The sequence below is a fragment of the Prinia subflava genome, chromosome 27 (assembly GCF_021018805.1).
Source record: "Prinia subflava isolate CZ2003 ecotype Zambia chromosome 27, Cam_Psub_1.2, whole genome shotgun sequence".
In the NCBI taxonomy this organism is placed as follows: Eukaryota; Metazoa; Chordata; class Aves; order Passeriformes; family Cisticolidae; genus Prinia; species Prinia subflava.
The window spans coordinates 3,277,054-3,303,710 of NC_086273.1; the positions used below are offsets into that span (position 1 = coordinate 3,277,054).

The 26,657-nt window shown below is 51.7% G+C and overlaps 2 protein-coding genes across 2 annotated transcripts in view; both read left to right on the forward strand.

Annotated features, from left to right (window-relative positions):
• Positions 1–20,797, forward strand: part of LOC134562396 (olfactory receptor 14J1-like) — a 76,050-nt gene extending 55,253 nt beyond the window's left edge. The window contains exon 2 of the mRNA XM_063419775.1: positions 19,811–20,797. Within this exon, the coding sequence (XP_063275845.1) occupies positions 19,834–20,766 (933 nt within the window). The 5' untranslated portion in view covers positions 19,811–19,833 and the 3' untranslated portion in view covers positions 20,767–20,797. The remainder of the gene's footprint in view (positions 1–19,810) is intronic.
• Positions 1–26,657, forward strand: part of LOC134562421 (olfactory receptor 14A16-like) — a 391,199-nt gene that overhangs the window by 57,758 nt on the left and 306,784 nt on the right. The window lies entirely within an intron of this gene.

The following is a 26,657-nucleotide window of genomic DNA, read 5'->3' on the forward strand; positions in this document are numbered from 1 at the left end:
CCCCTGCCAGGCTGCTGAGCAGGGACAAGGAGGCAATGAGGCCCCAGGCCTGCAAGGGTCACTTGTCCCCTCCTGATGCCTCAGGCCCAGGGCCAACAGCCATGGCCCAAGTGCTGCAGGAGTTGGCTGTGTCAGGGCCTTTCAGCTGCTGCCCATGCCTGTGCCCTGTGCAGCCCAGGCTGTGCTACGGTGTCCATGGCCTGCGCCTCTGTCCCTGCAGGCTGTCGTCATCCCCCGGCTGCCCCACCTGGCTGGGCCCTTCCTTTGCTGACAGCTCTGCGTCCTGCCTGCCTCTGCCTGGGCACACAGAGCCTTGGGCTGCTCCAGACTCCTGCTGGGGGATGTGTTGCACCTCAGCCCTGCCCTGGCAGGGAAATTCCTCTCTCCTCATGTCCCTGTTCAATCCAAGTTCCAGCTGAGGGCTGGAGGGAAGGAAAGGATGGCACCACAACTTTCCATGTCCAGCCCAGCAGGGATGTGACAGCTCTTTTAACACAATCCCTCCTTGCCAAAGGCAAAATGTTCCTTCTATGATGCAGCTTTCCTTTAGGAAAGGAAAACTCCTGTGTCAGGCTCACCTTTCCTGCTTAGCCTGCTTCTACTAAAGTTCCTCAGCAGAAGAGAATTCCACAGTTCACATCACAAGGCACAGGAAAGGGAGATTCTCCCATCGAAAGATGCTCCCATTCCAGTTTTATATTCAATCATCTCCAGTGCCTCAGTTTCCACTTGGAAATGCAAGTCCAGGAGCTCTGTTCATGCCCAGCTACAGCAGGTGACACAAGGACAGGACACTGGCAGTGTGACATTTGCAAGGAGCGCCTTCAGTGAGCGCTGGGGGCTGGAACTGAGTGCAGAAAACACCCGGGGGCCTCCAAGGCACCAAGGCAAAAGGAACAAAGTTGCAGTTCTGGCCTTGCTAAGGAGGACCAAAGTCTCTACTTTTCACCCCAAGGTTCCATTGCCAGGTGTTCTCCAACCCCAAGAGGAGACCCCTGAGGGGCACTGAAATGAGCCCTCCCTGTGGTGCAGGAGGGTTCAGGGCAGAGGAGGGGCTGCAGGAGCTGGGACACGGCTGAGATGCAGCTGCCCCAGCGGTGCCTCCGGGCTGGCAGGGCCGTGGTCACTCAGGGTCAGTGGCCGGTCAGTTGTGTTGGCTGGACACGGGTGTGGACACTTCCCTTGGAGCGTCTCCAGGGATGGAATGTTGGGGCTGTCCCTGTTGTGTCACACAGATGGGAACGCTGGGGCTGCCCTGCTCCTGCCCCACCCAACAGCTCTGCCAGCGCCTGCAGGGGACACAAAGGCTGAGCCAAAGGGTGAGAATTGCAGAATGGGCTGAGCTGGGAGGGAGCCATGGGGATCATGGAGTCCAAGCCCTGGCCCTGTCCAGGACAGCCCAACAATCCCAGCCTGTGCATCCCTGGGAGCGGTGTCCAAAGGCTCCTGCAGCTCTGGGAGCTTTGGGGCTGTGAGCATTCCCTGGGGAGCCTGGTCAGTGCCTGAGCCCCTGTGGGGGAAGAAGCTTTTGCTGCTCTCCAGCCCAGCCCTGCCCTGGCCCAGCCCCAGCCCTTCCCTCGGGTGCTGTCCCTGCTCCCCCGGGGCAGAGGTCGGAGCTGCCCCCGCGCTGCCCCTCGGGAGGAGCCGCAGCCCCCGGGGAGCTCTGAGCTGCGTCTGCTCTGCTGCAGCTGAACAAACCCAGCGCCCTCAGAGCTCCAGGGAAAGGTCCTGCCCCTGCCTCAGGGCTTGGCCAGTGCCACCGGGAGAAAATCAACTTCCAACTTTTGCCCCACAATAGGGAGGGGCAGCAATTCTTGGATCAGAGAGTGGGGTGGAATGGCGTGTCACTGGTTGGATGGCACGGCCTGGCACGTCCCGGCTCGGTGGCACTCCCAGAGCCCCTTGGAGATGAGTGTCAGCTCCCATGGGGACAGCGCCGGCAGCTGTGGCTTCACCAAGTCCTGAGCGGTGCCGGTGGCCACGGTGCTGGTGGAGGTGGAGGCCGTGCTGGGCACGGGGCCCCGTCAGCCCCAGATCTGTGGGGCAGGGGCTGCACCCCCTCCCCAGGGTCCCCTGGCATGGGGTGAGCCCTGTCCTCACCTGAGGGTCCTGCTGGTGGCACAGCCCAGGAACAGCCCTGGCAGCCCTGTGGTCATCTCTGAGATGTCAAGGACCAGGCAGAGCATGGACTGTGGAGAGAGGGGGCTGCAGAGGGGGGCAGGGCCCCTGGGGGACCCCAAAACCCCTGGAACACCCTCAAACTGAATCCTACTTTCTTGGTGGTGCTGGAGGGAGTAGGACCCATGGTGACCCCAACAGCCTCCCACCCCACTGCCTTGTGTGTGCCAGAGGGGCTGGTACCTGGTTGGGAGCAGTGATGGTGCCAGCAAGGAGGGGATCCTGTGCTTCTGTTCACCAGGGGGTCCTGGCCATGGCTCTGGATTCCAGCTTTGGATTTGGGGTCCTGGCTGTGGGTTTGTGGTACCAGCTGGGATCTCACACCTGTGGCCCACCGAGGCCTGGACCTCAGTAATTTCCAGTGCAGGTGGAACTGATAAGGGTCTGAGCGAGGCAAGATACACCCACAGCAAGGACTCTCTCAATGTTACCATCTCTCTTCAGAGCAACCAGATGTTTTACTGTTTCATATTATTCATTCATTATGCTTGTGGGCACTTTGTTTGTTAAAAAAATAGATTTTTCCACTTTTCTCTAAGGAGATTATTTATCCAGACTAGTCGACTCAGGAAGGTGGGTGGGGGGGGCATTTGTGTTTGCTTCTCCAGAGGAACCCCATTCAGAGGTTTCCTCCGAAATTTGCCCTAAACCAGGACAAACACATTTTTACTGGCACCCAGCGCATGGCATGAGAAAGTAGAAAAAACTTGTACTGCTTGCATTTTGGTTGTACTTTGTGTGGGGATAAAGCAGTCAGTAGCCCTGTTGCTGCTTGAATTCATAATGTCCCTTGGGGTTGAGTCCTTCCCGTGTTTCTGTTCTCTAGGCTTTTTTGATGTTTTAATACCTTTCTGGTCCCTAGGTTTGTTTTTTTATCCAGGAATAGCTCCGCTATTGTCCCTAACATGGAGCTTTTACAGTAGGGGAGTACAAATTAGGACAGCTGTCCTCCTGGCCACAGTGATAATGATTGATAGAAAGTTAATAAAGGGACTGGAGTTTGTGCCAGCTATGTTTGATTGATGGTTTCTTCATCCTACCCTGCATCCTAGTTCCAGCAGCATGTTTTGGGGATTTATTAGTAATTGCACCCAGTTTGTTAGAGGAGGAGTAGAGAATGAAGATTTTCAACCTTTCCTTTCCCTCTTCTCTTTTGGATCTGTTACACCATTTTTTGAGAATGTTCAGTTTCCCCTGAATGTTCCAGAGACCACCTTCCTGGTATTTCATCTGGTGAGCTTCCTCTCTATGGTTTGCAGCTTCTCTAGAGTGAGGGCTGAGATGTCCAGAGGAGCTGAGGAGACCTCTGACCCTGAAGTAGACCCAGGTGTGGAAAATCTTGAGTGGTGTGGAGAATGGGATAGAATGGGCCAAACCTTGAAGGAATTTTCTGATCCCCCAGCTTGGGAATTTTCATGTGAACAAATTCAGAACCCAGATAAGTTGGGGAAATATCTGGAATAGAACTGCCATGATTTTCTCTAAGGAGAAAAAGCTCATTGCAAATAAGCTGGCCCCTGGCATATGCTTATGGCACACTGCTAGATACTGTAGGGCAGCAGATAGAGGACAGGGGCAGACGTAAACTGCGCCAAGATTCTGATTTGCACCTGCTATTGTGTGCTTCAGTCACAAAAGACTTTGGGGATTTTTTTGTGGGAGTCTGTAGTAATGCAGAATTTCTGTTAGTTTCTGTTAGTAGATGTGGGGAACAATTGTATGTTAACTTTTTACCCTTTAGCTTTGCTTGCTTTTAGTAGTACAGATTTACCAGTTAGCCAAACCTAAAACAAGTATAGATGATTAATAAGGCGGTAGAGAAAGTCTACATAAGTAAACAAGGAGGGGGAGATGCTGGAGTACGTGTTTCCATGGATCCCCCGCAAAGAGTGAGAAGTGCAGGGATTGAATTAAAACCTTTAGAAAAATTAGAATATATATAGCCACACACACATAAAGTAGAGATTTAGGCTTCAGCTTTAAGCTTCACATGCCCTAAGTGCCTAGTTGTTAGTGTAGAATTACAGAGCTTCAGGCCTAGTGATAGAGTTTAGACATAACAAAAATAGAGTAGAGTACTGTTTATAATTTTGGTATGAATTTTGCGCAAATAAGATAAAAGATTTTTACATATGTTAAGATACAGTTTTTCACATAACAAGATAGAATTTTTACGCACAATAAGATAGAACTTTTATGCTAGCAAGATAGAGTTTTTGCACTATACTACTATATAGATATGCTATATGCGTAGGTTTTTGATGCTGCTTTTCGTAGCTTTTTGTAGTTTTACAAGCTTAGAAAATTGCACCTAGATTGGGTTGTGTGTAGATAAAGGTATGAATATGCATTTGTAACTTATGGATAAAAAGCCTCTGGGTTGGAATTGGAGGTATCGATTGATAATTTGATCTATCGATCCAACCTTTACCTTCTGCAGCCTGAGGAAGGAGCCCTGCCAGGGAGCCAAAATGGGATTCTAAAGGTACCACCTATTGTAGTCTTTGCTGCTTGGATCCAGGCCCTGGGGTCCTGTCCCTTCCTTTTCCCCCTGCGGCGTTTGCCCCGGAACTCTGTTCGGGGCTGCCGGGGACTCTGTGAGGGTTCAGGACCTTGGGACCCCTTCTTGCCTATGCAACCTTGGGACCCCCTTCCTGTCCCTGCGATCCCTGCAGCCGGGAACTCTGCGTGGGATTCGGGACCCCAGGACCCCTTTTCTGTCACTGCGATCCCCGAGGCCAGGAACCCTGTTTGGGGTCAGGAGTTGAGGGTTATTTTATCCTAAGGCTGGAATGTTACGTTTAATTCCATGTTAAGACTACTGTTTATTCTGGTATTTTATTTCTAAGACTTTATACTCATATACTTTATACTCATAACTGATTGTGAGACTGTAGGACCGCTCATTTAGGACTCTCGCACCTTCAGATTCATGCTTTCATGTAATAAACAACTTTGTATAAGACCTTAAAATGTTTTTGGACCTGTAAGATCTATAACCTGTAGAAACGGCCTCGTCAGCTGACAATAAATGAACATCCCTCAGTGTCTCGGGCAGCTCCTTCTGCAAGGAAAGCAGGTGGGAGTTGGTGCCAAGGAGCTGAAAGCTGCAGGCACAGCCTGGAGTGGAGGAAGCTCAGAATTGCACAAGGCTGCTCTGAGTCCCAGGGGTTGGATGAGAGGAATGATGAGGTGGAGGTAGGGACAAAGTGTGATTGATTGCCAGCCATGAAGGGTCTTGATTTTCAGACCTATTCAGGGTGACTTAGGAGGTGCTCGGGATCAATATCAACTGGAGATTGCTGATATAATCTATAAACAGGAAAATAAAACTAAATAGGAAAAAAAAACCCCTTAAATTCTTTAAAATATAGGTTTTTTCTTTGAATACACTTCTGTAATCTGTACAATTAACCAAAGAAGAATGGAAATCTTCAAATTATTTTTATTCCCAGGGGTTTGTCTTGTTTAGTGTGTTTTGAAATTTTAATGAGTCTATTGCACTGAATTCCTGAACTGAAGAGCTGAAGAATGAACAAGCCTCTGGAGAACTAAAATTCATTGCGGAACTTGCAGGTTGCTGAGGATCCATCCTCAGCAGAGCAGATGTGTGGATGCACAGCTGGAAAAGCAGGGACATGTGCACAATCCTGCTCATAGCCTAAAGGATGAGTAGAAGCTGAAACATCCTTGAACCATTCCTTAGATGGGATAAGAAGGAAGTAAAGTTTGGAGCAATAGCTGTAACAGGATGCTAGACAGGATGTGCTGACCATAAGTTGGGGAAGGCTCACAGCATCCAGCGGCGTGGACAGAGCTTCTAAGCCAATTATGTGTACTGCAAGGACACGTGAACACTATGGTTTAACCAATGATGTTCAGAGTTAGGTGCATGATATGCTTAGCACAGTATAAAAGTATGTCAAATAGCTGAATAAACGAGCAAGATTTTTACCTCATATTGAGTGCTGTCTTGACTCTGGCTGATTCCTGGCAACATTCTGGTGCCCCAAGACCCTCAGAGGGGGAAATGGGAACTCTCAAATCTGCGGATAATTAAGAGGCAGACGGAGAGCGAGGATCAGAGCGGAAAGGCGTCTCAACAAGGGAGATAGCAGGAATTCTGACGAGGAGCTCAAGTCAGACCCGCATAGAGGTAAGACTGCTAACCCTGAAGAATGGAGTGGGAGGCAGCCCTCGGTCTGTTGAAATGTATCCTTGCCAAGCAAGGGATGAACACCGAGGAGAGACAGCTCAAAGAGCTTTTAAAATGGGCTAAAGAACATGGATATATGAAAGACATATCTCTGATCTTTAGCCCTGAAGAATGGAGGGAGGTGTGCGATGCCCTATGGGAAAAGACAATTGAACGGGGTAAATCAGCTAAAAAGCTGGGGAGCTTATGGCGCAGTGTAATCACCACATTACTACAGATGAAAGCAGAATGTAAGGTTGCTCTGGCAGCTACAGAGGTGCTGCGCCCTCCAGCGGCTCCCCCCCGGGTCCCTGAAACAACGACTTTTCAGATCGGAAGATTTTTTGGCACTGATCATATGAGACTGATAAGAGGACTGCAGCAGCCAAAAAACTCTGCTGTAGAAGTAACAAAAAACGAAGTGGCTACCCGAGCACCAGGCGGTTCTACTCACCAAGACACAGTCCCTGAACCTGCGCCAAGTCATGATGTATCAGAGCAGAGCGAAGCGGCTCGCCGGCCACAAGCTTATCCTCCGCTCCCAGCTAATGGACGAACAACACCTTGTCCCCCCTGCTCCCAAGGATCAACATCCGTCAGTGGGCATGTGTCACCCCCTTCACCTTTTCCTCCTATGGAGGTTACAAAGAACCTACTTGGTACACAACCAAGTCAAACAATTGAAACTGAGCAATTAATGAAGGAAGTGATGAAGAAATTAGAAGAGCTTGCACAACAGAAGAGTGCAACAAGCCAAGCAATTGATTCAGTTGGAAGAGACAAGGGTCTACCACAGAAACAATGGGAAGCAGAACAAGAAATGATGAAGCATATGCATGCTGAAAAACCCCTTCCAATGAATCCTAATCACTTTAGCAGACCAATGGCTCCCCCCATCGGACCACTGCAAGAACCTGTGCTTATCTCCTTGTCATTAGGAATTGTGGTAAAGCCTAAACAAGCAGGAAATAGATGGTCAGGTATCATCCATGATGCGATCCTGGAAGAGGAATGGCAAGTAGCCTCTGTAGAAGTGACAGGGAAAGAGAATGAAGGAAAACTGGGTTGCAAATTACACCTGAGAAGATTCAACAGAAGAGCCCTTGGAAATATCTGAGTTGGTTCACAATTGACGCAATAATCACACCGCAAAAAATCATCATTAAAACTCAAATTTCCATGCTCACAGATGTGCAAATGCTACTTGGTGATCTACAGTGGGTTTGAACTCTAGTTGGCATTATAAACGATGAATTGTACCCACTCTTGGCACTACTCAGAGATACTGATTCAGATCAACGTACAGAACTTAAGAGCAGAAAGACTGTATTAACCACCTTGGTCATCTCATTTCCACTCAATGGGCTTCACGTAATTGGTTTGTGGGGACACGACCCACCACTGTGTTTGCTGTGCTTTGTCAATGGCAAAAGAAAAATGGGGAAGAAGGGAGGCCCAAGAGAACAAGTGATGCCATTGACAAGCAGAATGTCAGACCTAACGCGGTGTATTTACATTGTTTGAGACAATCTTGTTATGAATGTAGTAGTTGTGATTGGTGGGCAAAAATGAAGTGTGGAGGTTGCCAACAAATCATTTGGATTCATAGGCATCACCTCCGTTGGCTTGCCTGTTGTATTAGATGTGATGGTAATTTTCACCCTGGAAATCCTGTGCCAGCATTAAGAGAGTATTTAGGAAATGTGCAGCTAGACAATCTCAGTTTGGAGGATTTGTTTGAAAACGAAGGAGCCAGACCGATAGCCTGGATGGTTTGGCTCATCCAGCAAACTTTGAAACGTGTGGTTACCCTTAGGGATACACGTATTTTAGGACAGCACTGTAGTAGGGGAGTGAGAGTCCCTATTAAACATGGGGTTCCTGAAGATAGTTGGGAAAGGACGTGCCGGTACCGACAGCGGCGCCGTAATGGTCGTTGCAGTCACCATCCAAGCCACACTACACAAGGCTGATACTGTCACAGCAGACCCCAGGAAAGCCTTATTTGTCCCCAGAGAAAATGTTTGGGTAACACTGGCATGAAGCCTGAGTACTACCTCCTTTTGTGCCAGTTTGACCATCCCAATGTCACCATTTGTGACATGCTTGGTAGGCGTTCCAATAAATGACTCCAACATAAATTTGTTGACTGAGACCCCCACAGATTTTTGTAGCAGTGAGGTAAACTATTATAAAAATGGATTGGCGATTAGCTTTACCTCAGTTACTGGAAAATGTATGTATGGAATCAATTCATGGATCCTTACACTACCCTTTTATCCAGGCGATTCTCAAGAGATTGAAATTTTTGGGACACTTACTGCTCCTTCATGTTTTTATTTTAATGCATCAGCATATGGGTGGCCATTGGGGATAAAGGATGACAATCGTGTAAGGCCTACTTTTGTTACAGGGTCAAACAGATGGAATAATGAATCCTTATGGTTCTTGGAGCTGACTCAGAATAAAACAACCCCAATGTCATCAATCTACCCTAGGCAATTACCAGCTGGCCTATTTTTAATATGTGACAATCACGCCTGGGCCAGGATACCTCCAGCACCTGTTGGTGGGCCATGTACAATTGGACAAGTAAGCATGGCAATGTTTATAGCAATTTAGAAAAGTTAGCTTGCTGGGTAGGCTAATGCTACTATGAGTGTTTTATCTTTATTAGCTAAAGACTTATTTAGTGTGCAGCATGTTATAGAACCATGCCGCGATTGACTTCCTGTTATTAGTGCATGGTCATGGTTGTGAAGACTTTGATGGAATGTGTTGCATGGACTTCGAGGATCATTTTGAGTCCATCCACAAGAAAATAGAGAACTTACAGCAACATGTTAAGAAGATTAAGCAAGATGTAGGATTCTTTAGATTGAAGTCATTATGTGATTGGTTGGGCCTTGGTAGGCAGAGAAAGGGATTAGTGAAAACAGGAATTGTGTTATTAGTGGTTATCTTGGGAACGTGTTTGGTTGTTTGTTGTCATGTGTGTGTAGAGTGTTTGCAAAGGTAACAACAGGCATGGAGTGTGCAAAAAGAAAACGGGGGAATTTTGGATGCATGGCTGGAAAAGCAGGGACATGTGCACAATCTTGTTCTTAGGCTAAGGGATGAGTAGAAGCTGAAACGTCCTTGAACCATTCCTTAGATGGGATAAGGAGGAAGTAAAGTTTGGAGCAATAGCTGTAACAGGATGCTAGACAGGATGCATTGACCATAAGTTAGGGAAGATTTGCAGCATTTAGCCTCGTGGACTGAGCTTCTAAGCCAATTATATATACTGCAAGGACACGTGAACACTATGGTTTAACCAATGATGTTCAGAGTTAGGTGCATGATATGCTTAGCACAGTATAAATGTACGTCAAATAGCTGAATAAACGAGCAAGATTTTTACCTCATATTGAGTGCTGTCTTGACTCTGGCTGATTCCCGGCAACAACTGTTTTATCTCTGTCTCTCTCTTTCTTTTCCTTCTCTTCTATCTCATATTGTGGGTGTCAATAAAGATACATTCATTTTACTTGAACTAAGTTCTCATTGCCTCTTTTTGCACTTTCAAATCAAAACAAACCATTGCGACCATCCATCGGACACTGACAAAGTGTCAGCCAAGGCCGCATATTTTTGTGGTTCTGATGTGCCAGGCAAACAAATCCACACAGTCCAAAAAACACCTTTTTCCCTAGCCTCTACCTGGCTAAAGGCAGGGCCCCTCTAAGCCTGGTTATCCTTCTTTCCCTGGGTAACTGGAGCTGCTTCCTTTTTGCTGGAACTTCCTCTCTGAGTCTTGCCTTCCAACAATTCATGTAGCTGCTGTGTCAGAGCAGCAGGAGATTTTCCATCCCATCTCCTCATGTTTTCTCCACAATCACACAGAAAGGACCACAGCTGAGCTCGTGGGGTGTCCCTTCTCTCTCTGTCTCGGGGATTTCTGTGTTTGGTTCCAGAACACCTAATCTCTACTGCAGAGATTTGGAGAATGTCCTCTTTCATATCCTCCCTGAGATTCTTGTGGTTCTCCTCTATCTTATCTTCTGATTTCTGCAGACGTGTTTCCACAGCTGCCATTCTTGCATGTGTTGGGCCATGCGCAGCATCTGCAGATGCTCAGAGCTTCTTCTCCATATCCAGCACGGTCTCCTCCATGTCATCCCCCTTCATTATTGCTAAAGCAGAAGAGTGTTCTTGTGGCCCAAGTCGTACAAGTTTTCCCCACATCACAGGTGTCCATGGTACCAAGTCTGGGTTCCTGGTGTTTAGGTCATTGAGAAGACAATCTCTGCCCCTGCCATTTCTCTCAAGCCTTGAATCCCTTGTTCTCTGGTCTTCCACTGGGTTTGCTGCATCCAGAGATGGTCTGCACACAGATATCTTTGTGCCACACTTGCCAGGACCCGTTCCCAGAGACTGCAAGGGTGAGCCTCCCTCATCATTCCTTGGTCGATAACGGGATCCTGTGACAGGGATCCCAAATGCCTCGTTTCAGTGCCCTCCAGAATTGTAGCCTTGCCTGCAGCATCCCAAAGATGGACTAACCAACTAATTATAGATTCATCAGGTCACTGAGTGTAATCCTTCCTTAGGGCACGAAGGTCCTTCAGGGAAAAGGACTCAACAGTGGCTCCTCATCTAGTGCCAATTGTTTGGGTTTCTGATTTTTTATCAGGAGCCATTGAGGGTCCTTCATCTCAGTCATCGTTCACTGGTTGTCAGATTTTGCATGTGTGCTTCTTTCCCACATTGACTGCCAGTGTCTTAGGCTCACTGTCTGGTTTAGTTGCTGGCTTAGGCTCACTGTCTGGTTTAGCTACAGCCTGAGTAGCTGGGCTGTTGGCTGCAGCCTGAGGGACTGGGGTAGCTGCTGATTTATCTCCCTGCCCCCCTGCCTCCATCTGCTGCCCTACAGTATCTAGCAGTGTGCCATAAGCACATGCCAGGGCCCAGATTATTGCAATGAGCTTTTTCTCCTTAGAGTCATCATGGCACTTCTCCTCCAGATATTTCCCTACCTCATCTGGGTTCTGAATTTGTTCACATGAAAATTCCCAAGCTGGGGGAGCAGAAAATTTGTTCAGAGTTCGGCCAGCTCTCTCCCATTCTCCACACCACTCAGGATTCTCCACACCTGAGTCTACTTCTGGGTCTACTTCTGGGTCAGGGGTCTCATCAGCCCCTGTGGACATCTCAGCCCTCACCCTAGAGAAGCTGCAAACCATACAGAGGAAGCTCACCAGATGAAATACCAGGAAGGTGGCCTCTTTAACATTCAGGGGAAATTGAACATTCTCAAAAAATGATGTCACAGATCCAAAAGAGAAGAGGGAAAGGAAAGTTCGAAAAGCTTCATCCTCTACTCCTCCTCTAACAAATTGGGTGCAATTACTAATAACTCCACAAACATGCTGCTGCAACTAAGATGCAGGGTAGGACAAATAAACCATAAACCAAACACAGCTGGCACAAACTCCAGTACCTTGATAAACTTTCTGTAAATCAATATCATTGAGCCCAGGAGGAGAGCTGTCCTAATTTGTGCTCCCCTACTGTAAAAGCTCCGTGTTAGGGACAATACTGGAGCTATTTCTGGATAAGAAAACAAACCTAGTGACCATAAAGGTATTAAAACCTCAAAAAAGCCTAGAGAACAGAAACACAGGAAGGACTCCACCCGAAGAAACATTATGAATTCAAGCAGCAACAGGGCTACTGACTGCTTTACCCCCCACACAAAATACAACCAAAATGCAATCAGTACAAGTTTTTTCCACTTTCTTAAGCCACATGCTGGGCACCAAAAAAAATGTATTTGTCCTGGTTTAGGGCAACTTTCGGAGGAAACCTCTGAATGACATTCCTCTGGAGAAGCAAACCCAAACAGCCCCTGCCTCGATTGGTCCAGGACAAAAAAAATTGCCCTAGAGAAAAAAGGAAAAAACTAATGTAACAAATAAAGTTAAAGCATAAAGAATGAATAATATGAAACAACAAAACCTCTGATTACTCTGAAGAGAGATGGTAACATTGAGAGTCCTTGCTGTGGGTGTATCTTATCTTGCTCCCTTCGCAGTTCCACTGGCGCTGGAAAATGCCCAGATCCAGGCCCCAGAGAACCACAGGTGTGAGAACCCGATCTGGGTTTTTCAGTCCAGGACAGGTTGAAACAGTCCCAAGAAAAAAAGAAACAAACAGCGCAGGGAACTTCTCTGCCTCAGCAAGCTCAAACTGACTGAAAGCAAAGGCAATCTCTGTCCCGCAGTCTGTCCGTGCTTCAGACGAACACCGTCCAGGAGCTGCAATGTGCAGGAGGGAGTGCTGTTTCTGCAAACAAACTCAGCACTGCTTCTTTCTCCCCCTTGGCTCTCAGAACCAGTCTGAAAGGTGCAGAACTCAATATCCAGCACAACCAGAACAGACCATTGGGGATACAAGCACCATCAAGTCACCCCAGCACAGGGAGGGGGCCGAGCCGGTTCTCCACGGGGCCGCCCCCGGCTCGCCGCCTGCTCGGTGCTGATGTCGGCGATGTCGGGGATGTGCCACAAGTGCTGCAGCTTCTGTGGGGACACCCCCGGGGTGACACCGCTGCCACCCACGTCCCCACAAGGTGAGACCTGTGCCACAGCCAGCACCAGCACCTTGCAGCTGCCTGGGACAGGAGGCAGAGGTGTGTGGCGAGGTGTCCCCAGGGATGTCAGGCTGTGCAGTGGCTGCCAGGCCGTCTCAGCAATGCAGGGCTGTCCCTGTGGGTGTCCCAGTGTCCCCTTGGGTGCCAGGCTGTCCAGTGGCTGCCAGGCTGTCCCCAGTTATCCTGGGCTGTCCCTGTGGGTACCAGGCTGCCCTGACAGGTTCCAAGCTGTCCTGATGGCTGTCAGGCTGTCCCAGGGGTGTGACACAGTGCCCATCTGGGCAATCTGGGGTACCCCGTGCCCCCTGTGGGATGGCCATGATCAGCTGCAGGTGAGTCAGGGAAGAGGATCCACATCCCACAGGCAATGGTGGGCACTGGATGATGATGAGTAGGAGAAGGAGCAGGATGAGGAGGAGGCAGAGGAGGAGGAAGAGGAAGAGGAGGAGGTAGAGGAGGAAGTGGTGGAAGAGGTGGAAGAGGAAGACGAGGGAGGGGAGAAGAAGGAGGCAGCATGGCAGGGCTCTCTTTGGCAAAAGGGTAATCAGTGATGGGGTAGTCCAGGACAGCCTGGCCCAGGCATTCAGCAGCTGTAAATGGTGGGACTGTCCCAGTCTGCACCAGCTGGGGAAGAAGAACCTGATGGGGACAGCAGAGGGGTCTCAGTGCTGCGTCTCCAAGAGAGCACAACCCCAATCAGCCATCAGAGCCAGGCTGGGGCTGTACCTGATCCTGGACATCACCACCTGGCTGGGGGACTTGTTGATGGTGCAGAGGTGGTTGGGGAAAAAGAAGCAGATCAGATTCTCCATGGCCAGGATGAAGAGCAGGTGGCACAGGGGCAGCACACCTGGGGAATGAGAGTGGGGCTGGGACACCCAGCAAGGATGGGCAAGGAACGCTGAGCCACAGTCAGGACCTAAAGCCCAGAGCTCAAATCCAGAGTCCACGACCATGGCCCCCTGTTCAAGAGAAGCACAGGATCCCCTCCTCACTGGCACCATCACTGGTCCCAATCAGGTACCAGCCCCTCTGGCACCCCTGAGGCAGTGGGGTGGGAGGCTGTTGGGCTGCCCCTGGGCCCCGCTCCCTTCAGCACTCCCGAGGCAGTGAGATTCAGGTTGAGGGAGTTCAAGAGAGGTTTTGCTTTCCCCCAGGTGCCCTGCCCCTTTCCTCACACACTCTCCCTCCACAGTCCATGTTCTGCCTGGTCCTTGACATCTCAGAGATGACCACAGGGCTGCCAGGGCTGTTCCTGGGCTGTGCCTCCAGCAGGACCCTCAGGTGAGGACAGGGGTCACCCCATGCCAGGGGACCCTGGGGAGGGGGTGCAGTCCCTGCCCCACAGATCTGGGGCTGACAGGGGCCCGTGCCCAGCATGGCCTCCACCTCCATCAGCACCGTGGCCACCGGCACCGCTCAGGACTTGGTGAAGCCACGGCTGCCGGCGCTGTCCCCGTGGGAGCTGACACTCATCTCCAAGGGGCTCTGGGAGTGCCACCGAGCCAGGACGTGCCAGGCCGTGCCATCCAACCAGTGACACGCCATTCCACCCCACTCCCTGATCCAAGAATTGCTGCTCCTCGCTCTTGGGGGGCAAAAGTTGGTAGTTGATTTTCTCCCAGTGGCGCTGGCCAAGCCCTGAGGCAGGGGCAGGACCTTTCCCTGGAGCTCTGAGGGCGCTGGGTTTGTTCAGCTGCAGCAGAGCAGACGCAGCTCAGAGCTCCCCGGGGGCTGCGGCTCCTCCCGAGGGGCAGTGCGGGGGCAGCTCCGACCTCTGCCCCGGGGGAGCAGGGACAGCACCCGAGGGAAGGGCTGGGGCTGGGCCAGGGCAGGGCTGGGCTGGAGAGCAGCAAAAGCTTCTTCCCCCACAGGGGCTCAGGCACTGACCAGGCTCCCCAGGGAATGGTCACAGCCCCAAAGCTGCCAGAGCTCCAGGAGCCTTTGGACACTGCTCCCAGGGATGCACAGGCTGGGATTGTTGGGCTGTCCTGGACAGGGCCAGAGCTTGGACTCCATGATCCCCGTGGCTCCCTCCCAGCCCAGCCCATTCTGCAATTCTCACCCTTTGGCTCAGCCTTTGTGTCCCCTGCAGGCGCTGGCAGAGCTGTTGGGTGGGGCAGGAGCAGGGCAGCCCCAGCATTCCCGTCTGTGTGACACAACAGGGACAGCCCCAACATTCCATCCCTGGAGACGCTCCAAGGGAAGTGTCCACACCCGTGTCCAGCCAACACAACTGACCGGCCACTGACCCTGAGTGACCACGGCCCTGCCAGCCCGGAGGCACCGCTGGGGCAGCTGCATCTCAGCCGTGTCCCAGCTCCTGCAGCCCCTCCTCTGCCCCGAACCCTCCTGCACCACAGGGAGGGGCTCATTTCAGTGCCCCTCAGGGGTCTCCTCTTGGGGTTGTAGAACACCTGGCAATGGAACCTTGGGGTGAAAAGTAGAGATTTTGGTCCTCCCTAGCAAGGCCAGAAGTGAAACTTTGTTCCTTTTGCCTTGGTGCCTTGGAGGCCCCCGGGTGTTTTCTGCACTGAGTTCCAGCCCCCAGCGCTCACTGAAGGCGCTCCCTGCATATGTCACACTGCCAGTGCCCTGTCCTTGTGTCACCTGCTGTGGCTGGGCATGAACAGAGCTCCTGGACTTGCATTTCCAGGTGGAAACCAAAACTGAGGCACTGGAGATGCTTGAATACAAAAATTGGAATGCGAGCATCTGTCGAGGGGGAAATCTCCCTCTCCTGTGCCAGCTCATGTGAACTCTGGAATTCTCTTCTGCTGAGGAACTTGAGGGGTCTGGCCGAGCAGGAAGGGTGAGCTTGAGACAGACATTTTCCTTTTTTTTAAATGAAGGTCCCAGAAACATCCAAATTAAATTTTAGCAACAATTTTTAATTCAGATGAGTATAATCAAATTGAAATGAACACAAGTATATTTAGTTTAAGGTTCTTATATGGCATGAGCAAAACTGATCGGGGTACAGAGTGGGACCATTACCTTCCTCACATACGAAGCAAGAGGATGCAGTCTGGAGTTTATATATAATAGGCTAATACATATGGATTTTTTTGCTGGAAATCGCATTCTATTTCCAGTTCTTGAAATCTACATGTGCGCATACTCCCCTTGTTGCTGGGGGATCTTCTGTCATTCTGGTGGTCTTTTTCAGATGAAGGCTTGCAGTCTTCCTCATTGTCCTTCAAATAACCTTACAGGCTGCGTGTGCATATTAAGGGTTGTGTCATGTAAGTAAGCATTATGTTCCAAAAATAATTTGGCAATCTGTAAATAAAGCTACAGCTTTAGAAGCCGTTTCAACTTTGCTCATCTCAAGGACGAGCCTTGGGCCCACTTCTTTCCTTCTCCAAGGCTAACTCTGTCTTGGGACATTACTGACCTCAAACTACATCCCGCATCCTATTTTTACATATAACATCTGCAAAGGGGCCTATCTGCTTTGTAACCTAATTTCCCTTTTTGCTTTATAACAGTCATTTTCTGAAATATGGATATAATTACAATTTTCATCAGTACAAATCATAATCCGGTTATAACACTTTGCAAAAGTGGCAAGGAGGGATTGTGTTAAAAGAGCTGTCACATCCCTGCTGGGCTGGACATGGAAAGTTGTGGTGCCATCCTTTCCTTCCAACAAGCCCTCAGCTGGAACTTGGATTGAACAGGGACATGAGGAGAAAGGAATTTCCCTGCCAGGGCAGGTCTGTGGTGCAACACATCCCCCAGCAGGAGTCTGGAGCAGCCCAAGGCTCTGTGTGGCCAGGCAGAGGCAGGCAGGACGCAGAGCTGTCAGCAAAGGAAGGGCCCAGCCAGGTGGGGCAGCCGGGGGATGACGACAGCCTGCAGGGACAGAGGCGCAGGGCATGGACACCGTAGCACGGCCTGGGCTGCACAGGGCACAGGCATGGGCAGCAGCTGAAAGGCCCTGACACAGCCAACTCCTGCAGCACTTGGGCCATGGCTGCTGGCCCTGGGCCTGAGGCATCAGGAGGGGACAAGTGACCCTTGCAGGCCTGGGGCCTCATTGCCTCCTTGTCCCTGCTCAGCAGCCTGGCAGGGGCCGCCCCATGGTGCTGCCCTTGGCATTGCACATCCCCACATCCCAGTGGCCCGGGAAGAGCCCTGAGCAAGGAGGGAGGGACAGGATCTGCCTTGGCAGGGGCTGGGGCTCAGGCCTTGGCCCTTTGCATTCCTGAATCACATCCAGGTTTGGTCAGCATCAGAGACACCTTTGCCTTGTTTGTGCCCACCTGTCATCACTGCCTGCAGTGTTCTGATCCTACTAGAACCTGGAGACACTTTCTCAGTCTTGTCTCTTAGTGGGACCAATTAAACGTGAAGAAAGTTCAGTATTTTAATTCAATTTTGAGTTCTTGAGAAGTTTATTGAACACTCTCTCAGGGACTGAGTCTGATATAAACACCAAATCCCCAAGAGGCTCATTAAAGTCCTTGCACTTTTTCTTTGCTGCTGAGCTGGGCTGGGCTCCTGACACAGGGGCAGATTCTGGTAACCAGGAAGGGCTTTAAAAAGACATTTCTCCTGAGGAGACACTCTTCTCCCAGCCCAGCAGGGCTGAGGGCACTGCCTGCAGGTACCTGAGAGAAGAGAAGCAGACAGAGGCTCTAAGAAACACGAAGGACAATTCTGAGATTATTCACAGAGAAATCTTCATAAGTTTTTAAAATTTTGAACTTCTTCATGGAGAAATCTTCACCACTTGTGACACAGTCAGTCTGTGGCTGCAGGGATCTCCTCAAGCTCGCCCAGGACAGCACTGAGGTGACTGTAAGGATGGCTCTGCTGCCCTTGCTGCTTTGGGGGAGGATGTGCTCCAGAGCGGGGCTGCCCTGGGCACCGTCAGAGGGACAGGGCAGGACGGCTCCTGCTGCCAGGGACGGCTGCAGGGGCTGAAGCTGGGGCTGCAGCCAGGGCTGCCCAGGGCTGTGGTGCAGAGCAGGTGCTGCAGCCCTGAGGGCTCTTGGCCAGCCCAGGGCATCTGCCACCTGCCAGGGGCAGCTCTCAGCCTGCCTGGGAGCTCCCATGGATGCTGGTGGGGAGCTGTGGGTGCAAGGAGTTACTCCTGCCAGGGCAGGTCCTGCTGCTGTGGAGAGGCTGCTCTGTGGGCCAGGGCTGCTCAGAGCTCCAGCTCATTTCCAGCTCATGTCTGAGGGGACTTTTCATTAGCACATTCAGGGCAGGAGTTGCCCTCTTGAGTCTCTGCTTTCCTGAATCTGTGCACCCACTTTTCCCTGGCTCAGCTTGGTGAGAATTGAAAGTTAGCTTTGCTGGGTAGAGGCTGAGGCTTTTAAAGCAACACACTGGGGTTTCCAGGGAACCGAAAAAAAGTGCCTGCACCTCCCCAGCCTCCAGAGGCATCCAGCATCCCCTTTCCATGGTGCCCAGGCCTGGGGGAGCTGTTCTTTAACCCCTGCAGCCCCGAGCAGCTGCAGGGCAGAGCTGGCCCAGGGCTGGGCTGGGCTCTGGCAGCACTGGCAGGGAAGGAGCCCGGGGCCACAGGAATAGCTCGGGCTGGGACAGCTCCAGCAGCAGAGCCCTGGGCAGGGAGGGAGGGAGGCAGTGCTGAGGGAAGCCCTGCTGCAGGGCAGATGTGGCACCTGCCGGCCCTGCCCTGCAGGGCAGACACTGCCCTGAGCAGCACAGCTCTGCTGTCCCCTCCCAGCCAGCACAGCCCTCAGCCCGGGGCCCCAGGGCCCTCAGTGCCCTCCTGGGCCGGCAGAGCAGCAGCAGAGATGAAGGGCATCTCTCCTGCCATGTGCCCATTCCCTGCTGACCAGGGCCTGAGGGCCACTGTCCTGCACTGCTGCTGCCTGGCAGGGGCTGTGCAGGTCTGGCCAGGGAAAGGCTTTTCCTCAGGGCCTGCCTCTCTCTCTCCTTGCCTTGCCCAGGTGCTCCTGGCATTGCTGAGTGGCTCTCTGGGCATGGCAGTTCCAGCTGCAGGCTCAGGCCCAGCCCTGGGGCTCCTCCTGTGCAGGCTGAGCACAGCAATGGGGTGTCCCAGCTCCCTCTGCCCCGGGGAGCTCTGGGCAGGGCAGGCTGGCAGGCTGGGAATAAGCTGACTCTCCTCCAGCAGTGCCATGGACAGGAGCCCTGGTGTGTCCTGGGGATGCCATCCAAGCTGTGAGCTGCCTCCAGGGGACACTGGGGGACAGGAGTGTCCTTGGCCAGGAGTGGGGCTGAGACTGAGAAAGGCTGAGCCACTTTGCTCTGCTGTGTGTCCCTCTGCTCTCAGGTGTGTCAGACTGATTTTCAGGGGAACACAAAGACTGCCCTGGATCTCAGAAAGGGCACCTGGGGACAGATGGAGTGACAGAGCAGCTCCCCTCGCCCTCCACTGAGTTACAGCCAATGATCTTGCACTGACAGTTCTCTCTGATTGCCCTGGGCACAGCAGTAAACTCTCTCAAAGTTTCTTTGGCCATCACAGTTCCTTAGCCTTGGTACAGGAGATGCTGCCAAGCTCCTCTGCCTCTGGAGCACTTTGGGCTGATGAAGTCCAGCCCCAGGACTGGCCCCTGTCCCTGTTCCCATGACCCCACTGCTGCAGAGCAGAGCTGACCCCTCGGTGTCCATGGGCAGAGCCCCTGCAAATCACAGCAACGGGGCCAGATCCCATCAGAGCTCGAGGCACGGGGCCGAAAGAAGGGCTCTGAGCAAAGGCAAATTGGGTGGCACAGTACAGCAGGGGCAGGGCTGGGAGAGAAGGGCATGGGCATTGCTCAGGAAAGTCTCCTCTGACTTATCACTGTCTCCTCCTTGAACAGGACTCCATGGGCAGAGACAGGAAATGTTCAACAGCAGCTCCATCAGCCACTTCCTCCTGCTGCCGTTGGCAGACACGAGGCAGCTGCAGCTCCTGCACTTCTGCCTCTTCCTGGCCATCTCCCTGGCTGCCCTCCTGGCCAACGGCCTCATCATCAGCGCCGTAGCCTGCGGCCACCTCCTGCACAGCCCCATGTTCTTCTTCCTGCTCAACCTGGCCCTCAGCGACCTGGGCTCCATCCTCACCACTGTCCCCAAAGCCATGCACAATTCCCTCTGGGACACCAGGAACATCTCCTATGATGGATGTGCTGCACAGGTGTTTTTCTTTTCCTTTCTCATTACATCAGAATTTGCCCTGCTGACCGTGATGTGCTACGACCGCTACGTGTCCATCTGCAAACCCCTGCACTACGGGACCCTCCTGGGCAGCAGAGCTTGTGCCCACATGGCAGCAGCTGCCTGGGCCAGTGCCTTTCTCAATTCTCTGCTGCACACAGCCAATACATTTTCCCTGCCCCTGTGCCAGGGCAATGCCCTGGGCCAGTTCTTCTGTGAAATCCCACACATCCTCAAGCTCTCCTGCTCACATTCCAAACTCAGGGAACTTGGGCTCACTATGCTAAGTGCTTTTCTATTTTTTGGCTGTTTTGTGTTCATTGTTTTCTCCTATGTGCAGATCTTCAGGGCTGTGCTGAGGATCCCCTCTGAGCAGGGACGGCACAAAGCCTTTTCCACCTGCCTCCCTCACCTGGCCGTGCTCTCCCTATTTCTCAGCACTGGGTTTTTAACTTACCTGAAGCCCTCCTCCATCTCCTCCCCATCCCTGGATCTGGCAGTGTCAGTTCTATACTCGGTGGTGCCTCCAGCCCTGAACCCCCTCATCTACAGCCTGAGGAACCAGGAGCTCAAGGCTGCAGTGAGGACACTGATCATGGGACGATTTCACAAACACTAAACTGCAGGCCAGTCTGTTGTAATAAAAGGCATCTTTGATAGCACTTGTTGGTTTGGTTTAGAGTTTTCCTCCTCTGTTTTAGTTTTCATGGATATTCACAAAGCAAGGCTATTATTTTTCCCTTTCTTGTTTTGTTTCTCTCCACATTTTCTCTAGCCCCAGATTGTGTGAATGAGGGGCTGTGCTTTTGGTGGCTTTTAAAAAAACTAAATGATCTCCCCAGTAGAGTTTTCTGCAGAGATACCCCCTTTTGTTCCCTTCTCTGCAGCTGCAGCAGCAATGTCTCTGTGCAGAGCTGGGGCAGATCAGTGCTGGCACAGCAGCTGTGCCCAGCAGCAGCAGCACTTGGTGTTGCCAGTGCTGCTGCCGTGGCCCTGCCCCGCTGCCCTCCTGGCCCTGCTGTTGCTGTAGGGCCTGAGTGCTCTCGGGGCCGGGCACAGGGCTGGGGGTGGCAGTGCCGGGGCTGCAGCAGGGACAGGCCATGGGCACTGCTGGGGCAGCGCTGACGCCTCAGGCCAGGGCCTGGGGGCTGCAGGCTCCTTGCCCAGGCTCTCTCCACAACACGGCCAGGCCAAGGCTCAGCACAGAAAAGCCCCGTCAGCAGCCCCAGGCTGGCTGGGGGCAGGCTGGGGGCAAACAGCATCACACCATGGGAACGTCCCTTGGGGAGCAGGATCATCCTCCAAGTGCTTCAGGAATTGTCTGCAGGCTCCTGCAGGGCCTCCTGCTGCTCCCTTGCCAGAGGCACCACAGGCCAGGGGGGCACATCTGCCCTGCTGTGTCTGCCTGTGGGGCTCCCTGCTCTGGGCAATGAGGAGGGGCTGCAGAGGCTCTGCAGGACTGACAGGATGGGCTTTGGGGCTGTGAGGAGAAGCTGAGGGACCTGGGCTGCTGCACCTTCTGGAGAGGAGGCCCAGGGCTCATCCTGCAACTGCTGCAAGGGTGGTTTCAGAGAATCACAGAATCAGCAAGGTTGGAAGAGACCTTGGATATCAGCAAGACCAACCTGTGCCCTGACACCACCTTGTCTCCCCTGAGCCTCCTCTTCTCCAAGATAAACAACCCCAGCTCCCTCAGACACTCCTCACAGGACTTGTGTTCCAGACCCCTCACCAGCCTTGTTGCCCTTCTCTGGACAGGCTCCAGCCCCTCCATGTCCTTCCTAAATTGGGGGCCCAGAGCTGGACACAGCACTCGAGGTGCAGCCTCACCAGTGCCCAGCACAGGGGAAGAATCCCTGCCCTGCTCCTGCTGCCCACACCATTCCTGATCCAGGCCAGGAGCCATTGGCCTTCTTGCCCACCTGCCCACACTGCTGCCTCATGTCCAGCCTGCTGTCCAGCACTGCCCCACGTCCCTTTCTGCCTGCCCACTGTCCAGCCACTCTGTCCCCAGCCTGGAGCACTGCAGGGCTTGTTGTGGCCAAAGTGCAGGACCCGGCCCTTGGTCTTGTTCAGCCTCACCCTGCTGGATTTGGGCCCTGGATCCAGCCTGTGCAGGGCCCTGTGCACAGCCCTCCTACCCTCCAGCACATCCACACTCACACCCAGCTTGGTGTCCCCTGCAAATTTGCTGATGCTGGACTCAATCCCCTCCTGCAGATCCTCAGTGCAGATATTGCAATCCACGCTGGCTGCCTCTGATCCCTGGGCCATCCTGGGGGTGCCCTGGGATGGCTCTCAAGGGGATCTGTTCCATCCCCTTGCTGGGCACCCAGGGCAGGCTGACAGGCCTGCAGTTCCCCACATCCTCCTTGCAGCCCTTCTTGGGGATGGGCTCCCATTGGCACCTCCAGTCCTCTGGGCCCTCCCTGCTGAGCCAGGACTGGGGAGAAATGATGGAGAGCAGCTTGGGGAGCTCATCCAGCAGCTCCCTCATGGCCCTAGCATGGATCCCATCTGGTTCTAGAGACACCTGTGAGCACCTGAGTGGCTCAGCAGGTCCCCAGCGGCTTCCTGCTGGATTGCAGGGGGGCTCTTCTGCTCCCAGTGCCCATCTACCAACTCAGGAGAACACTTGTCCTGAGGACAACCTTTTTTATTGTTGAAAACTGAGGAGAAGAAGGGGTTAAATATCTCAGCCTTTTCTTCATTTTTGCTATCCATATCACTTCCTGTGAAAGTGGCACGCAAAACAACAACACGGAGGCAGGAGGTTTGCAGTGAAAAGCTGCTCTCCAAAGAGAGGGCAAGCCTGTATATTTCCTCCATTTTTATACATTCGTGCGTCTGGTAATGGATTTGCTTGTGGAGTTACTACCCCTTCAGCCCACTGGCCAGACCAGCTGTCAACCAACATTGTTTTCAGGCTAAGAATATGTAGACAAAGGACAGTGAACAAAAACAAGAAAGGTTTTTTATGGTCCAAATTGTGAAAAAGTGAAAAACTTACCCTTAATATTGTACAGAAACTAAAGAACTGACTCCATCTTATGAACATATAGAAGGCTTTAAAAGAACTCAAAAAAACCAGGGCAACCACCGCCAATAAGGAATGGAGGTTGTCCTTACTCCTCCTTTTGCCATTAATGTATTGATTAAAACATTTTTATTATCCTTCACAAAAATAGCCATGTTAAGCTATAATTGAGTTTCAGCTCTGTAATTTTCTTTCTGCATTACCTAGCGACATCCTTAAACCCTTTTTGAGTTTCCTGGTCCTCTGTCCAAATGTGATGTACCCTCTTTTTTCCCCTTAGTTCCTGCAAAACTCCATGCACAGCCAGGCCATATTTTTTCCTTGCTGGCTCATATTTGGCAAAGAGGGACAGGCTGTTTCTGCTCTGTCAGTATTTCTTTCTCGAAGTGTGTCAATCCTTGATGGACCCCCTTGTTTTTAAGGGCTGTTTCCCTTAAAAGGATTAGTACCTGATTTGGTACTCCTCGAATTTGCATTTTCGAGGAGTAAAAGGCCGAAATCTGCTCTGTAAGTCCAATGGAGAAGTTTTGTTGATGCTCCTCCTCTTTTCACAGGATATTTGAAAACTCAATAATTTCATGCTCACTGTGACCCAAACAGCCTCTGACCACCGCAATGGGTTTTGTGTGGTTCCCATGGGCCAGAGGTTTTGGAGAACAAGCATTGTGTGAGCTCACCAGGTACAGACCATTTATCATCTGGTAACATGAGGTCACAGAGTGGGCTATGACATTGCAGAGTGGGTTATGTGAGGTCATTGAGGCGCTAAGACATCATAGACCATGTCTGTGACATCACAGAGTGGGCTGTGAAATCACAGGGGGCTGTGTGAGGTCACTGGGTTGGTCACTCTGCCCCAGCCCCCCTCACAGTTCCCCCCCAGACAAGTCCAATGCTGTTCATGCCCAGAGGGCTCCCCTGTCCCCCGGTATCCCCCCGGTGCTCCTGGAGCCACAGCCTCCACCAAAGGATGTTCCACAGGATCCACCCCAGAGCCTGACACGGGCACAAGGGGCTGGGCTGTGTCACCAGCACATCAAGGACCTGCATTATCCAGGGCACTGTGGCCTGGCTTGGGTTCCCCAGGGCAGGAAAGATGTCTGGCAGCTGCAGCAGGGGCAGGGAAGGGCTCCAAGGTGGGGCTGGAGCCCTTTGGCTGTGAGCAGAGGCTGAGGGAGCTGGGCTTGTCCAGCCCCGAGCAGGGAAGGCTGAGGGGCTCCTCATGCCAGCCTGGCAGTGCCACCCAGGAGGGGATGGAGAACACAGAGCCAGGCTCTTCACCGGGGGCCTGGTGGGAGACAAAAGACAATGAGGATGGGGTGAAAGAGGGGAGGTTCAGCCAGGACAGGAGGAAACCTTTGTTCCCATGGGCTCAGCCAGGTGCTGAGATGCTGCCTCCTCCCTGTGCTTTGGGATTTTCCAATCCACACCAAATCCAGCCTTGAACCCCTTGGTGTGACCCAGTTTCTGACAGCCTGGGCTGCTGACTTGCTGAGGTCCTTTCCAATTCAGCTCTCTACTGACCCTGGGACAATGCTGGTCCCTGTTTCAGACTGGAGCAGAACAGATGGGACAGGAGCCCTGCAGGGCTGTAAGGGACCTGCAGCTTGGGAGGTGCATGAGCACATCTTCATTAGCTGGGTCATTTGAGCACTTTGAAGAAATGTCAAAGTCTTCCCACCAGGAGACACCAGGAATTTCCTGGAATTGTACAATGGCAGGAGAAGAAATCCTGATCTTCCCCTCCATTTGTGTCACTGTCTGGACTTGTGTTTTTCATGGAGCTGTGCCTCCCCTTGGTTTTGTTGGCTGACAATAAATGAACATCCCTCTGTGTCTCAGGCAGCTCCTTCTGCAAGGAAAGCAGGTGGGAGTTGGTGCCAAGGAGCTGAAAGCTGCAGGCACAGCCTGGAATGGAGAAAGCTCAGATTTGCACAAGGCTGCTCTGAGTTCCAGGGGTTGGATGAGGAAAAGGTGGGGTGGAGGTAGGGACAAAGTGTGATTGATTGCCAGCCATGAAGCGTCTTGATTTTCATATCTATTCAGAGTGCCTTAGGAGGGACTGGGGATCAGTATTAACTGGGGATTTCTGATATCAATCTATAAACAGGAAAACAAAAGTAAACCGTACAAAAAAAAACCCTACCTTTGTAAAAAATATAGTGTATTGTCTTTGAACACACTTCTGAAATCTGTACAATTAACAACACAATAAATGAAGACTTATAATTAAATTATTTCCAGTGGCTTGTCTTGTTTAGGGTGTTTTTAAATTTTAATGAGGCTATTGCACTGAATTCCTGAACTGAAGAGCTGAAGATTGAACAAGCCTCTGGAGAACGAAAATTCATCAGGGAACCTCCAGGTTGCTGAGGATCCATCCTCAGCAGAGCAGATGGAACAGATTCCAGGGGTTTCCAGCTGCTAAAGAGCTGTGAGCTCATGTGCAGGCACAGGGGCTCCATGGTGGCATCTAAGGGGTCTCTGGGCTCCTGAAGATCTCTTTGGTCACACTCAGTCACAGGGGCTCCATGGTGATATCCCAGGGGTCCTTAATCTTCCTAAGGGTCATGAGGTGACAGTCACAGGGCTGCACAGTGACAACAGAGGTGTCTCTACACTGCCAAGGAGCCAATTTGTCACAGGCAGTGTCAGGAGTGCAGTGGTGCCATCCCTGTGCTCCTAAAGAACATTGAGTGTAGTTGTGCATTTCTGTACCCGAGCAGGTGTTTCTATATATGGAAGTTAAACTAGAATTTTCTATAGCCTGCTCGTTGCAATTGGCTTAGTACCAGCACAGACACAGTGATAGGGCTTTAGAACTGCACCTCAACGCCCGGTGTCCATCTCATTGGGCAAGGAGCCAAATAAGCCCACCTAGACCATCGAGTATTAAAGAGCCGGCACAAGGGGTGCACGTGGCTTTTTGGGAATGCCTTAGCCAGTGTAACTGTGCTTGGTACACTGTGCTCAGCTTATCTCTTTTCATTTTGTAATGTTTATTATTTTTGCTGTTATTAAAATCTTTATTTTACAAAGCATATCCTGAGAAGCCGTCTCGCTATTTTATTAAGCCATTTTTCCGCCATTGTCTGGACCTTCGGAGGCATTGAGAGAAAACTCGATATGCGAGGTTACAGACACTCACAGGGGCTTCATGGGGACATCCCAGGAGTGTCCAGGCTGCCAAAGAGCTGGGATGTCACAGACACTCACAGGGGTTCCTGTCATGGGCAGAGTGGCAGCTTCAGGCACAGTTTAGTAGAGAAGCTCCTGTTGGGTCATGAGGTGGAGAAAGGAGCTCCAACACCCCAATTATACCCCCAAGCTCCTCCAAAGCAGGAGCCCCAGGCTTTCTAAACTTCTGTGAGAAGAGACTGGGAGTGTCTGGATCCAATCCCAGCCCCAGACTTTGTCAAGGATTTATGTGTAAAGGATTATACAGGTGGAAATGAACCTTTGTACAACATTGT